A 10,760-nucleotide genomic window follows, 5' to 3' on the forward strand; every position below is an offset into this window, starting at 1 on the left:
CGCTGGGGCCCACAGTGCCACCCACGGCTGCTGCAGGGTGCGTGGTGCTGACGGGGCTAGCAGGAGCTGAAGAGAGACGGAGGTACTGGACAAGGTGAGAGCAGGGATGGGGTGAGCTTTGTCTGGTAAGATGAGATGGAATGTGGAAGCATCCACCTAAGTGCCAGTAGGACGTGGTTCTTCTTCCTTTCTGGTGGAAAACAGCAAAACTTGTCGGGCGCAGGAGTAGAAGAGGGCTGGCTGAGGTGAACTTGTAGTCTAATTAAGGATTGCTAGGACCTTTGAAGGTGACAGATATGATCTTGTCAAGCAGCCTGAAGGCCACGCAAGGTGAGGAGGAAGAGCAGGCAGCTGTTCCTCCTGAAGATGTGACGGCCCAGCCCCTCTCCCAGGTCGTCTTATTGTTCACTGAGGTGCTGATGTCCATGGCTTGTGAGCAGCAGCGAGAGAAGTGCCACGGACTACAACTTTACCCGATGGCTTCTTTCTTGTGGGGTGACCACTCCATCTTGCAGCTCTACTTTAAGGATGGAGCTTCTTAACCCTACGATTTGCTGCTGGAGGTGTGTTAGTGGCCCCTGAAGCCGGCAGGGAGGGGCTGCAGGAGGCGTTTTTGCTAATTTTGGATAATCTGAGCAAAATGAGGGCTCGGGTCATCCCGCACCTATTTCTGAGAGAGGACCCAGGCGGGGTTGGGGGTGCCCGGCGGGAGGCGGGCAGCAGCGAGCTGGAGCCCCTACCCAAGCGTGTGTGTGCAACTCCTAGGGGGTGAGCGCTGCAGCCCCCCGAGCCCCCGCGGGTGTCTCCCAGCAGGGCCGCGCCCCGGGGGGGGGCACCCCCCGCCCTGAGCACCCCCAGCCCTGGGCACCCTTCCATCCTTTGCGTGCTGGTCCTGGGGGACGGCACCGGTGACCCCTCGCAGACGCAGCCCCCCCCCGGGGCCGTGCGGAGCGGGCGGGCCCGCGCGGGGCCGTGCCGGGCCCCCGGCGGCGGGAGCAGGGCAGGGGTGAGCGGGCAGGGCGGGCCGGGCCGGGGGCTGCCTGTGGTTTGGGGCGGCGGGAGGCGGGATGTCCCGGGGAGGGAGCGGGGATGTGCAGGCACACGCAGCCGCTGGCAGGCGGCCGGGGCTGCACGGCGGCGGCGGCGGCGGCGGGCGGGCGGAGCGGCGCGGCACACGCGGCGGCAGCTCCCTCCGCAGCCCCGCGCCTCCCCAGCCCCGCCGCCGCCGCGCCGCGCCGGGCATGGCCGCCCCCCGCCGCCGCGCCCCGCGATAGCCCCACGACCCGCCGCGTCGCCGAGGTGAGCAGGGGGGCGGGGGGCAGCGGGCGGCGGGGACCGGCAGCCCCCTCGGGGTCCCCCCCGCCGCCGCCGCCGCCTCGGCCGCAGGGGGAGCGGCGGGTCCGGCGCGGTGCGGGGCTCCGCGGATCGTCCCCTCCGGCCGGCCGTGGGGGTGGGGGGAAGGCGGGCACCCCCGTGGCCGTGACCCTCCGGGGGGCACTGGGGGCTTCGGGTGGTCCCAAAGCTGCGGGGGGGAGGTGGGGGGGGGAGCAGGAGCGGCGAGCCGCAGCGGCGCGGCATCCTCCGTGTTCCCAGCTCTGCCCCCGGACCCCCAGCCCGGAGGGGTCCCTGATAGCCCCCAGACTAGGGGCAGTGCCTGCTAGCCCCCCTCCTGGGGTTGTCCCTGGTAGCCCCCAACGGTACGGAGGTCCCTAATAACCCCGAGGGGGAGGTTAATAGTCCCTGGCGGCTTCCCTAATAGCCCGCAGCCCCTGGGGGGCTGGTAGCCCCCAGCCTGGTCAGGTGGTAGCAGAGGAGTGGGACGGAAGGAGCTCCCTCCCCAGTGTCCCCCCAAAGCCAGGCCAGCCCGGGTGCTGCTCACACCTCCCTTGGGCACCGGCTGCCCCCCAGGATGCCCCTGGCGCCTTGCTGGGGTCCGGGGCGGCCCCTGGGTGGGAGCTGGGAGCAGCGCCTGTGGGGTGGCTGGGTCAGGAGGTCTGAGAGGCTGCGGCTCGAGTGGGGAGGCTGTGGGGAGCTATGGGGGAAAAGACCTTTGCAATGACATGTGATCAGAGGTTGAGGTCCTCACAGCCCTGAAGGCATAGGATACCAACAGTTCAGCCCTAAATTATTTTATAAGTTTCATAGGAATTGCTTCACCCTCCCCTGAAATGCAGCAGCTGTTCTCCACTGCCCAGCATTTTGGGGCAGGAGGCAAAGGAGGATCCTGTGAGCATGGTGACTAGGGGACCGTGGAGGGGGAGGATGCAGCAGTCCACATTGGGGTTTGGCTGGGGCAGTGACAGTAACATCCTGTAGCCCCTCTGAAAAATGCTGCATCCTTCGTCAGTGATGGTTTATTTGCTGGAGAGATGCTTCGAGCAACATCATTGCTTTTGTGAGCTATTTTGTCTGGTCCAGGCATCTGAAGCCCTTAGCAGGGACACCAAAACCTCTTCCTGCAATGCATGTGTACATGTAGGTGGGTGGGAGGACTTCTGTCCCCATCTGAGAAGTCTTTCACGCAACTATTGACCCAACACCACCTTCCCGAGCTGGAGAGTCAAGTTGAAAGTGGAATGGTCTCTGTCCATCACACCCACACAGCTGGATGGAGTCTGCTCCATATCCTCACCACTCTCCTAGCAGAAATGTTTAACCCCTCCCATCTCATTATAGTAATATATTTATGATATCACCCTCGAATTTCCTGCCCTTAACAACCCCAGAAGGCTGGGAGGGAATGAAGCGTTTTTGGAAAGTATTTAATGTTACTTCAAGAGGGCAGGAGGCGGTCGGAAAATAGATGGGTGCAGGAACCCTGGGCTGACAGGGCGCTCTGCAGGACAGCCGAGGAAAAGGACCGCACCTAGTGAGAGGTGCGTGTTTGCCTTTCCTACTGGGGGCTGCAGCCCAGGTCTAGCACCTATCACTTCACTCCCTTGCTTGGAAAATGAAATATGGCTGCTGTTCACTGCCTGCTTGTCTGCTAGATCTGACTCCCTGCCCTCCTGAAGGGCATGAAAAGCAGCCTGGGTGCTGTAAAAAGACTCAGCCCATCTATTCATTCGAACATGCACAGGAGGGACCTTGCTTAACACAAAGCTGAAGCCCCCCAGACCTAGGGAGGGAAGATGATGGGCTGGTATTTCTGGAAGCTTCTGCTCTCTTGACAGCAGCTAGCAGGGGCACGTGGTCCAAGATGCGGTGTAACAGCCTGAGCTATTACATGCTCAAGATTGAGTGTGCACACTCAGTTCTCCTGTACACACATTTTAAAAGGCTTTTTGATTCTTAGTGCTCCCACATTGCCTTAGAGGAAGGAGTCTGGAAGGACAGAGAGGAGTGCGGTGACAAGTCTGTACAAAACTGGATGTTTCAACTCAAAACTCCCAGGTAGCATAGAGGAAGGGATGCATGAAGTGAAGCTGTGGTGTGAGCCAGGGGATTTCTCTGAGCTTGCTGTTTTTCTCTCTGTAGGTGTTCATCTCGGTGGGGCCACGCTGACCATGCTCAGGAGCTTCTGTCTCCAGCTCATGTCCTTGGTTTGGATCCTCTTGGCCCATCACCAGCTTGCCCAAGGTGAGACTCTGTAGACATGGGTCCTTCTCTTTTATATCCATCTTTCCAAACCTGTCCTTGGCATTGCCGAAGTTTCCTCAGTTTTCCGTGCAAAATAGAGCTGGCCTGATCTGGAAGACCAGAAAATGCTGCTCAGTCATCCAGCACATGGGAGGTGACTAGTGGCAACTGTAGAGACCCTTGCTCTGGTGCCCACAGAGGTGGCAGTGCCTGAGCAGACGGGCAGTGAGAGGTCCCACTGCTCTGTCTCTCTCAGGGTGAATGGGTCGCTGAACTCATGAGCCTGTTCAGAGAGGTAGAGCGAGGGGGGAAGATGATCCCCAAAACTGAACAGCTAATCTTGGATCCAATGAGACAAAATCCCTTCCCAAAGATTAGTTTGCTCTTCCCCTGCTCTGCATAAGCAATGAATTCCCAAAGCCATCTGTCAGGAGAGGTGATTACAAATAGGAACGGTGACGATACCCAGGCTTGGGCTGAGCAGTCCCAGGATGCTGCTCCAGCTCCACGGTGGCTTGTTTTGGGAGGGGCTTATCCTGAGCAGTGGGACCTGCCACCTCACTGCAGCAAAAAGGCATGCATGGGGGATTTCTCCCCCTGCTCATTTCCTAGGCAGCACATCAAGCGGCTTGGGGAAAGCCTGAGTGCGCCTTTTGGCATGGGGGTTTTAACCTGCCTGGGTCTGGGATGGAGGAGCTCAGTCAGGTAAGGGCATTCATCTCCTGGACCTGGACTGGGATCACACTGGGCTCCTGGAGAAAGCCCCTGCCTCCTGACATTTGCTCTAGCTCTACTGCCCATGGAGCCGGAGTGAGCCAGCTCCCCTTGGGGCCAAGATGCAAGCAAGTGATGGGGGAGAGGGGAAGGTGGAGATGAAAGGGGATATCTGGCAGGAGAAAGCAGGCCAGCGCTGAGCGGAGGATGAGAAGTGGCACAGTGAGGCCATGGCTCAGTTACAGCTTCTGTGGCCTTTAAATAAATAAACAGAACTGGATACCTGGCCCCATGAGATGCCCAGTCCTGCCTCCCCCCACTGGAGGGGGAGTGCTGGCAGCTGGGTCCTGGCAGAGGGCAGGAGCCCCGACCAGACTGCTCCCTGCCAATAGCTGTCCCTGGGGATGGGGACATCCTGGGAGATAAAGAGGAGCCATTCTTTTCATTTCCATCCTCGGTCCTTTTGTGTCCCTCGCAGTACCTGACCCTGAGCTTTCCCACCATACTTGCTTCGTGACTGTGCGACCAAGGTCCCAGGTGGGTCAGGCCCTATTACACAGGTTGTCTTAATGCATGGGCAACCCCAGCTCTTGCTCAGAAGGGCCCAAAGTCTAAGAGAGGCAGCAGAGAGAGAGTGGGGAAGATGATCCGAGACCAGGTAGTTTTGAATCAGGGTCCCATTTCTCAATAAAGGCAGCATTATTGCTACTTGGGTGACTGCGAAATCCTGATCTCTCATGTGTCATCCAGCCATTGAAAGGAAGGTCCCCCACCTTACAGTTCTGGGGAAAGGCAAGCTTAGGAAGGAAAAAACCCTGCAATGTGGCAGGGCCACGGGCAGATCTGGAGTCATCTATGGTCTCTGCTTAACCCAACTCCACCCGTCTCCTGCCTTGTAGGTGATGACTGCAGCGAGCGCTGTAATCTCGCCCATGGCTGCTGTGACCAGGATGGGAAGTGCAGGTACGGCTTGTCCTTGGCTCCCCGCTCCTGCTGTCCCTGACCGTAACTGTTCTCCCTCCCTTGATGCTGTGTCCCCAGTGCTTACACCCCTGCCCCGAGCTGAAGTGCCTCCTCCTCCGCTCACCCACACCTGGAATAAACAACTGCTCTCTTTTTACCTGACACCCTCTGGAGTGGGAGGTTTTGATTCCTCAACCTCTTGCTGATCCCCTCCAGCCTTTGCTCCAGTGCTTCCAGGGTCCCCCGTGCCACACACTGACCGATGTCATTCTGCTGAGCCCTTTTTGTCTAGACAGGAGCTTAGGACAGCCTGGCCATGCCTGGGTGATGGGAGGCAGCCTCCAGGCTTAGATACGATGGGGAAAGTCATCAGGCAGCAGAACAGGCTTGGAGGTTGGCCAGCTTGCTTGGCCTCCTCACTGGTTGAGATGGGGATGCTCTCCCTAGGGGCGTGGAAGAGAAGAGCTGCCAGCGTGCACATAAATGTCTGAAGGCATCAGGGGTCCCCTCTCAGAAGACTGGGCTGTGGTTGGGGTCTCCAGGTGTTTTTGAAAAGGACTCACCAGCGAGTTGGGGGCTACTGCAGCAGAAGTGCATGTGTGATCCCTGGCATCCCAGCTCCAGCTGGTGCCCAGTTCCCGCAGGGGCAGAGCTCAGAGCCAGACCTTGCACTTCAGCCTGGGAAGCAACCATGTGGCTGCCCTGGGCTGCCATGGCCCCGTCACTGCCTCTCGTCCCACTGTAGGGCCACCTGGAGCCCCCAACCTGCAGGGCGGCCTCGGGGGAGCAGACTGCTTCGGGCTGGCCCAGACATCTGTGCTGCAAGTGGACAGGCTGCCCACCACCACCCCATTCTCCTTGCCCCATTCTCCTCACTGGGGCATGCTCAGCCCCCTTTCACAAAACAGCCCCCAGTGTCACACCATGCCTGGGCCACTCGTTCTCACCTAATGGAGCAGACGTGGCCTGGCGGTGACCATAACTGCACTGACTGCATCAGGGAGCTTCCAGCTCTGGTTTTGCTGGGCCCCCAGTTGCAGCTGCAAAGAGCTCACTCCTCCTTGAGCCCTTTTGGTGGCTGTGACTGGTCGGGGGAGCTCAGTGCTGCGAAGCCCTGGCCAGAGATTCTGCAGTTCTCCATGCGGCAGGTGGCCCAGCTGCAGGTCTTCCTGGTGGAGGCATGAGTGAGTTGCTGCTCCAGATTTCAGGCCTCCAGAGCATTTGCTGAACCCTTCAGCAGCTTGGCAGTAACCCACTGAAATCACCCCAAACTCAGGGACACTTGGCTGCTTATCTGGTCCTCTCCCTGGCAATGTTTAGGGTGGCCATCTCCCTTTCAGAGAAGGACATGAGTTGATGGGGCCTGCACCCTGCGGGTAGTGGGGGGTAGGGATGCCCACAGCCCTCTGTAAGCTCATGGCTGTCCAGGTATTTCCCCAGATTCTGTCATCAGGGGATAGAATGATAGATGATATCACCTCCGTTCCTGTCAAAAAGCCTCTCATTAACATATATATTTATTTTTTTAACCATTTTCCTCATCTCTTTCGAACAACCTGCAGTGACAACAGCCAGTCCAGGTGTGAAAGTGCAGCCTCAGACCAGCCTGGAAAAGCTGTAGTCACCACACGTCATGCTGAAATGAGCCCCAGCCATGACAATGAACCCCCTTGCTTACTCTAGAGACAGCATTGTTTTTGTTAACTTTAATTTTGTGCTATTTTGAGTACAGCTTTTGTTGTGGCAGGTGCCACCTCCACCCAGCTCTCATCTTGTTATCACTCGCTTTCCCCCTTGGAGCTGGCAGGTCTGAGGGAAGCCACTGGAGCAACGCAGCTTGGCTCTACTGCCCCGCTCTTCTGGGGCCAGAAGGCTCGTTGTGTGCTGCAGGTTTTCCCATCATACTGTCCTTGTGAGCTGGCTGATAAGTCTATTCCGTATACCAGCCATGGCAAGCAAGGCTTCGCAGCTGGATTACTGTGCACTTCAGATGAAAAATGACACACATTATAATGCAAAAGGGCACAATGAAACATGTGGGCCTCAGGGGCCTCTTGTCCCTTTCCCTCAGGGAGCTCAGGGTTAGGGATGGGCCTTTTCTCTGCCCGTCGGACTGGCTGCACAATGAGGGAGGCGCAGGAATTGCTGAGCTCATGCAGTGGTGTGTACAGAGCGGCTGGCTGGAGGAGAGCAGTGGGACGTGGGAACTAAAAACGAAGCTGCTGAGCTCTGTTTCTGCCCCCTTGCCCTCCCTGGCTGCGGAGGGTGAGATTTCTCCTGCTCTGTCCACTTGATTCCTTGGAAAGATGAGATGCCAGTACTGACCTCCTCTGGAGGAGGGAGCCAGCAGGTTCATGGGCGCCTTTGGGAGGGTTTCCCAGCACCGCCGTATCTGCGGGAACCCTGCACGGCAAGCAGCCAGCTGTTCCGCAGCCCCTGCTTGGGTTTTATCACGCTGCCATGCCCTGTCCTCCTGCAGGTGCGATCCAGGCTGGGAGGGCGAGTACTGTGAGGAGTGCGTGCGTATGCCAGGGTGCCTCCACGGGACGTGCCACCAGCCTTGGCAGTGCATCTGTCACACCGGCTGGGCCGGCAAGTTCTGTGACAAAGGTGAGTCGCGGGCTGGGCATCCCAGCCTCTGGTGCTGAGGGCAGAAGCCCAGCACACCCTGCACGGACGGGTGAGCCCGCAAAGCCAGGAGCCACCTGGGTGATGCCGCTTGGGCTGCCTGGGAGATGGGATGTTGCCTGGCCGCCACAGCTGGGACCGTCCCCTTCCTGCAGAAGAGGTCAGGCTGCTGGCACCTGCTCTCTGGCTGCACGGCAAGAGCTGCAGCGATACCGGCCAGCCTCAGGAAATGGAGCAGATGAACTCATTGCCTTTCCCATGCCACAGCTGGGCTCTGGGCAGCACCTCCTGCTTCCCCTGGGGCTTCCTGCCTTCAGCAGGTGGCTGATGGACTCCCCTGCTCCAGCCTCAGAGGCTCCTCTGTGCCAGGGGGTCCGCACTGGCCAGCCAGATGGCATGCACAGCATCTTCACGTTGTGCAGATTTGCAGGTTGATTTGCTCTCTCTGCACCCCTAAGCCTGTGCATTTTATGGACTGTAGCTGGGAGGCACCACATAGGCACCACACTTCTATTGCTGCAGGTGCCTGTTGGAGGGGAGGAGGGAGAAGCTCCTGCCATTTCTTCATCCCCACTGGGTTTGATGGGCTGTGTTCAAACTGAATTGGCCACATTGCCCCTCTTTTCTCACTAATTTCCACCTTTTTCTTTCCCCTCAGACATACACATCTGCGAACACCAGTCCCCATGCCAGAATGGGGCGCAGTGCATCTATGATCGAGACGGAGAATATTCCTGCCTGTGTCCAGAAGGCTTCCACGGGAAGGACTGTGAGATGAAGACGGGGCCGTGTGAGAAGGCAGGGTGAGACACAGCAGCGACAGCAACGAGATTACAGACAGCATTAGTTTCAGGCCACACAGTGCCAAGTGGTGGCCCAGCTTGGCTCGTTATCTGTGGATTTCCAGGTGCTAATGGAGTTAGGCCAAAACCATCTTTGGCTTTGGTTTAGCTGCGTGCACTGCACAGTCCCACTGGGGCAAGGTCTTTGTTGCGATCTGAACAGATTCCCGTCCCTCGCTGCTGTAGGTGTGACGAGCTGACACCCGTCATGCCTTTGGGGAGCATCAGGAGGGCACGTTTCCTCTTCACATCATTTGGCTGAAGACCCTCCCTGGTGGGTAGTGGGCCCATGCACAGCCACAGCCTTTGAGGAGGGCCCACAGCCTCTCACTCGAGGAGGTAGAAATTCCTGCCTGGTCTTCTCCTTGAGATAGCTGCCCTCATAGAGAGAGCCGGTGCCAGACCCACTGGCCATGCGAGCAGCTGTGTGTGTTTACCTCCCTGGGGCAGGGGAAGCCGCTTGCTCTCCAGGGCCATGACCCATCCTTGCTCTCTCCGTGCAGGTCTCCATGCAAGAACGGGGGGCAGTGTCAAGATGAAAATGGCTTTGCCAGCAACTTCACCTGCCGGTGCCTCGCTGGCTTTGTGGGGCCTCTCTGTGAGAACGACGTGGATGACTGCCTGATGCGTCCCTGTGCCAACGGTGCCACCTGCCACGATGGGATCAACCGCTTCTCCTGCCAGTGCCAGGTGGGCTTTGAAGGGCGTTTCTGCACCATCAACATCAACGACTGCGCCAGCCAGCCGTGCAGAAATGGGGCAAAGTGCTATGACCGTATCAATGACTATGACTGCTTGTGTCCTGACCGTTTCACTGGCAAAACCTGCGAGATCTCCGTCCCCGAGCCCACCTGGGCTCCCCCCTACCACCCTGTGAACCATGAGAACGGTGGGGGTGTGAAAAGCACCACCAGTGAGATGCCGGGGGTGACGCAGCCGGAGCCTGTCAGGACCGTGGTCACGGGGCGGCGTGTGGCCAACCACAGTGAGAGCGAGCCAGGGGGAGGGTTGTTGAAAATCTCTGTGAAGGAGGTGGTGACCCAAAGGGACTCAGGGCTGAGCGAAGCCCAGCTGGTGACAGTGCTGGTGTTCGGGGTGCTGACTGCAGTGCTCATCCTCTTCACCGTCCTGCTAATGCTGAGGAACTGGCAGAGGGGCCGTCAGAGGTCAAACTGGTGCCAAAGCCCTTCTCAGGCTGCGAGGAAGCTCCAAGACCAGGAGTGTCAGGTGGGCATGCTCAACACCGTCCTCATCGAGCCCAGGAAGACGACGGAGCTGTGACCTGCGAGGACTCTGAACCAGGCCCTGGCAGGTTGTTGTGCTGGCAAACCCCTCGAACTGCACCCTGGGGGGCCCTGCCGGCACAAGCTGGGCAGTGGGGAAGGGCTCCCAGGGCAGTGAACGCGTCAACGAAACCCCTGGGTGTCGAGCATTGGTGTGATGGCTCCGCCTGGATCTGAGCTGTCTCCTGCCTGGCTGGCGCAGCCAGCACCCACGGGCATTGGAAAGCAGGGCTGTGTTGGGCCAGCCCTGCAGGGGAGCGGCGACGTGCCGCTTGCGGCAGCCCACGCCATGCAGTGCCGCTATCGTCCGACATGACCTCTCAGAAACAGGACGGGTAGTGCTGAGGAGGGCACAGCCTTCTTGCAAGCCCAGATTATGCCAGGCCCTTTGAAATTCCTCTCTGTGACTATCAGAAGGGGCTTTGTCCTCGTTTCTGCTGGCATTGGGAATGTTTCTTCTGCGGCCTTCGGGACAGTCATGGCTGCACGAGCCTCCCTGCCCCAGTACTGGATAGGGTGGCTACCAGCTGTTTCTGGAGGCCATCATTTCAGATGCCAAGTCCCTAGGGAGCGAGCAAACACCCTTGCTCCCTGGCCTTGTGGTTCTGTGAGCCAGTTCAAAGAGACTCTGGAGATCATTTGGGGTCTCCTCGTGCCCTTCTTCTGCCCTGGGTGATGCCCCCTCCTCTTGCTGTCAGACTTGGGGTTACAAACACGTTCTGTACTTTCCTCCTGATGATCCAGGGGTCTT

General features: G+C 58.8%; 1 protein-coding gene across 1 annotated transcript; it reads left to right on the forward strand.

Moving 5' to 3' along the window:
* Positions 1–987: 987 nt before the first annotated feature.
* On the forward strand, positions 988–10,007 carry DLK2 (delta like non-canonical Notch ligand 2). The gene is made up of 6 exons (XM_068412781.1): positions 988–1,006; positions 3,478–3,579; positions 5,193–5,256; positions 7,736–7,866; positions 8,543–8,687; positions 9,230–10,007. Exons 2-6 carry the CDS (start codon positions 3,507–3,509, stop codon positions 10,005–10,007), a joined length of 1,191 nt encoding a protein of 396 aa, XP_068268882.1. The 5' UTR covers positions 988–1,006; positions 3,478–3,506.
* Positions 10,008–10,760: the final 753 nt, after the last annotated feature.

Source organism: Nyctibius grandis, chromosome 1, assembly GCF_013368605.1.
Source record: "Nyctibius grandis isolate bNycGra1 chromosome 1, bNycGra1.pri, whole genome shotgun sequence".
Lineage (NCBI taxonomy): Eukaryota > Metazoa > Chordata > Aves > Nyctibiiformes > Nyctibiidae > Nyctibius > Nyctibius grandis.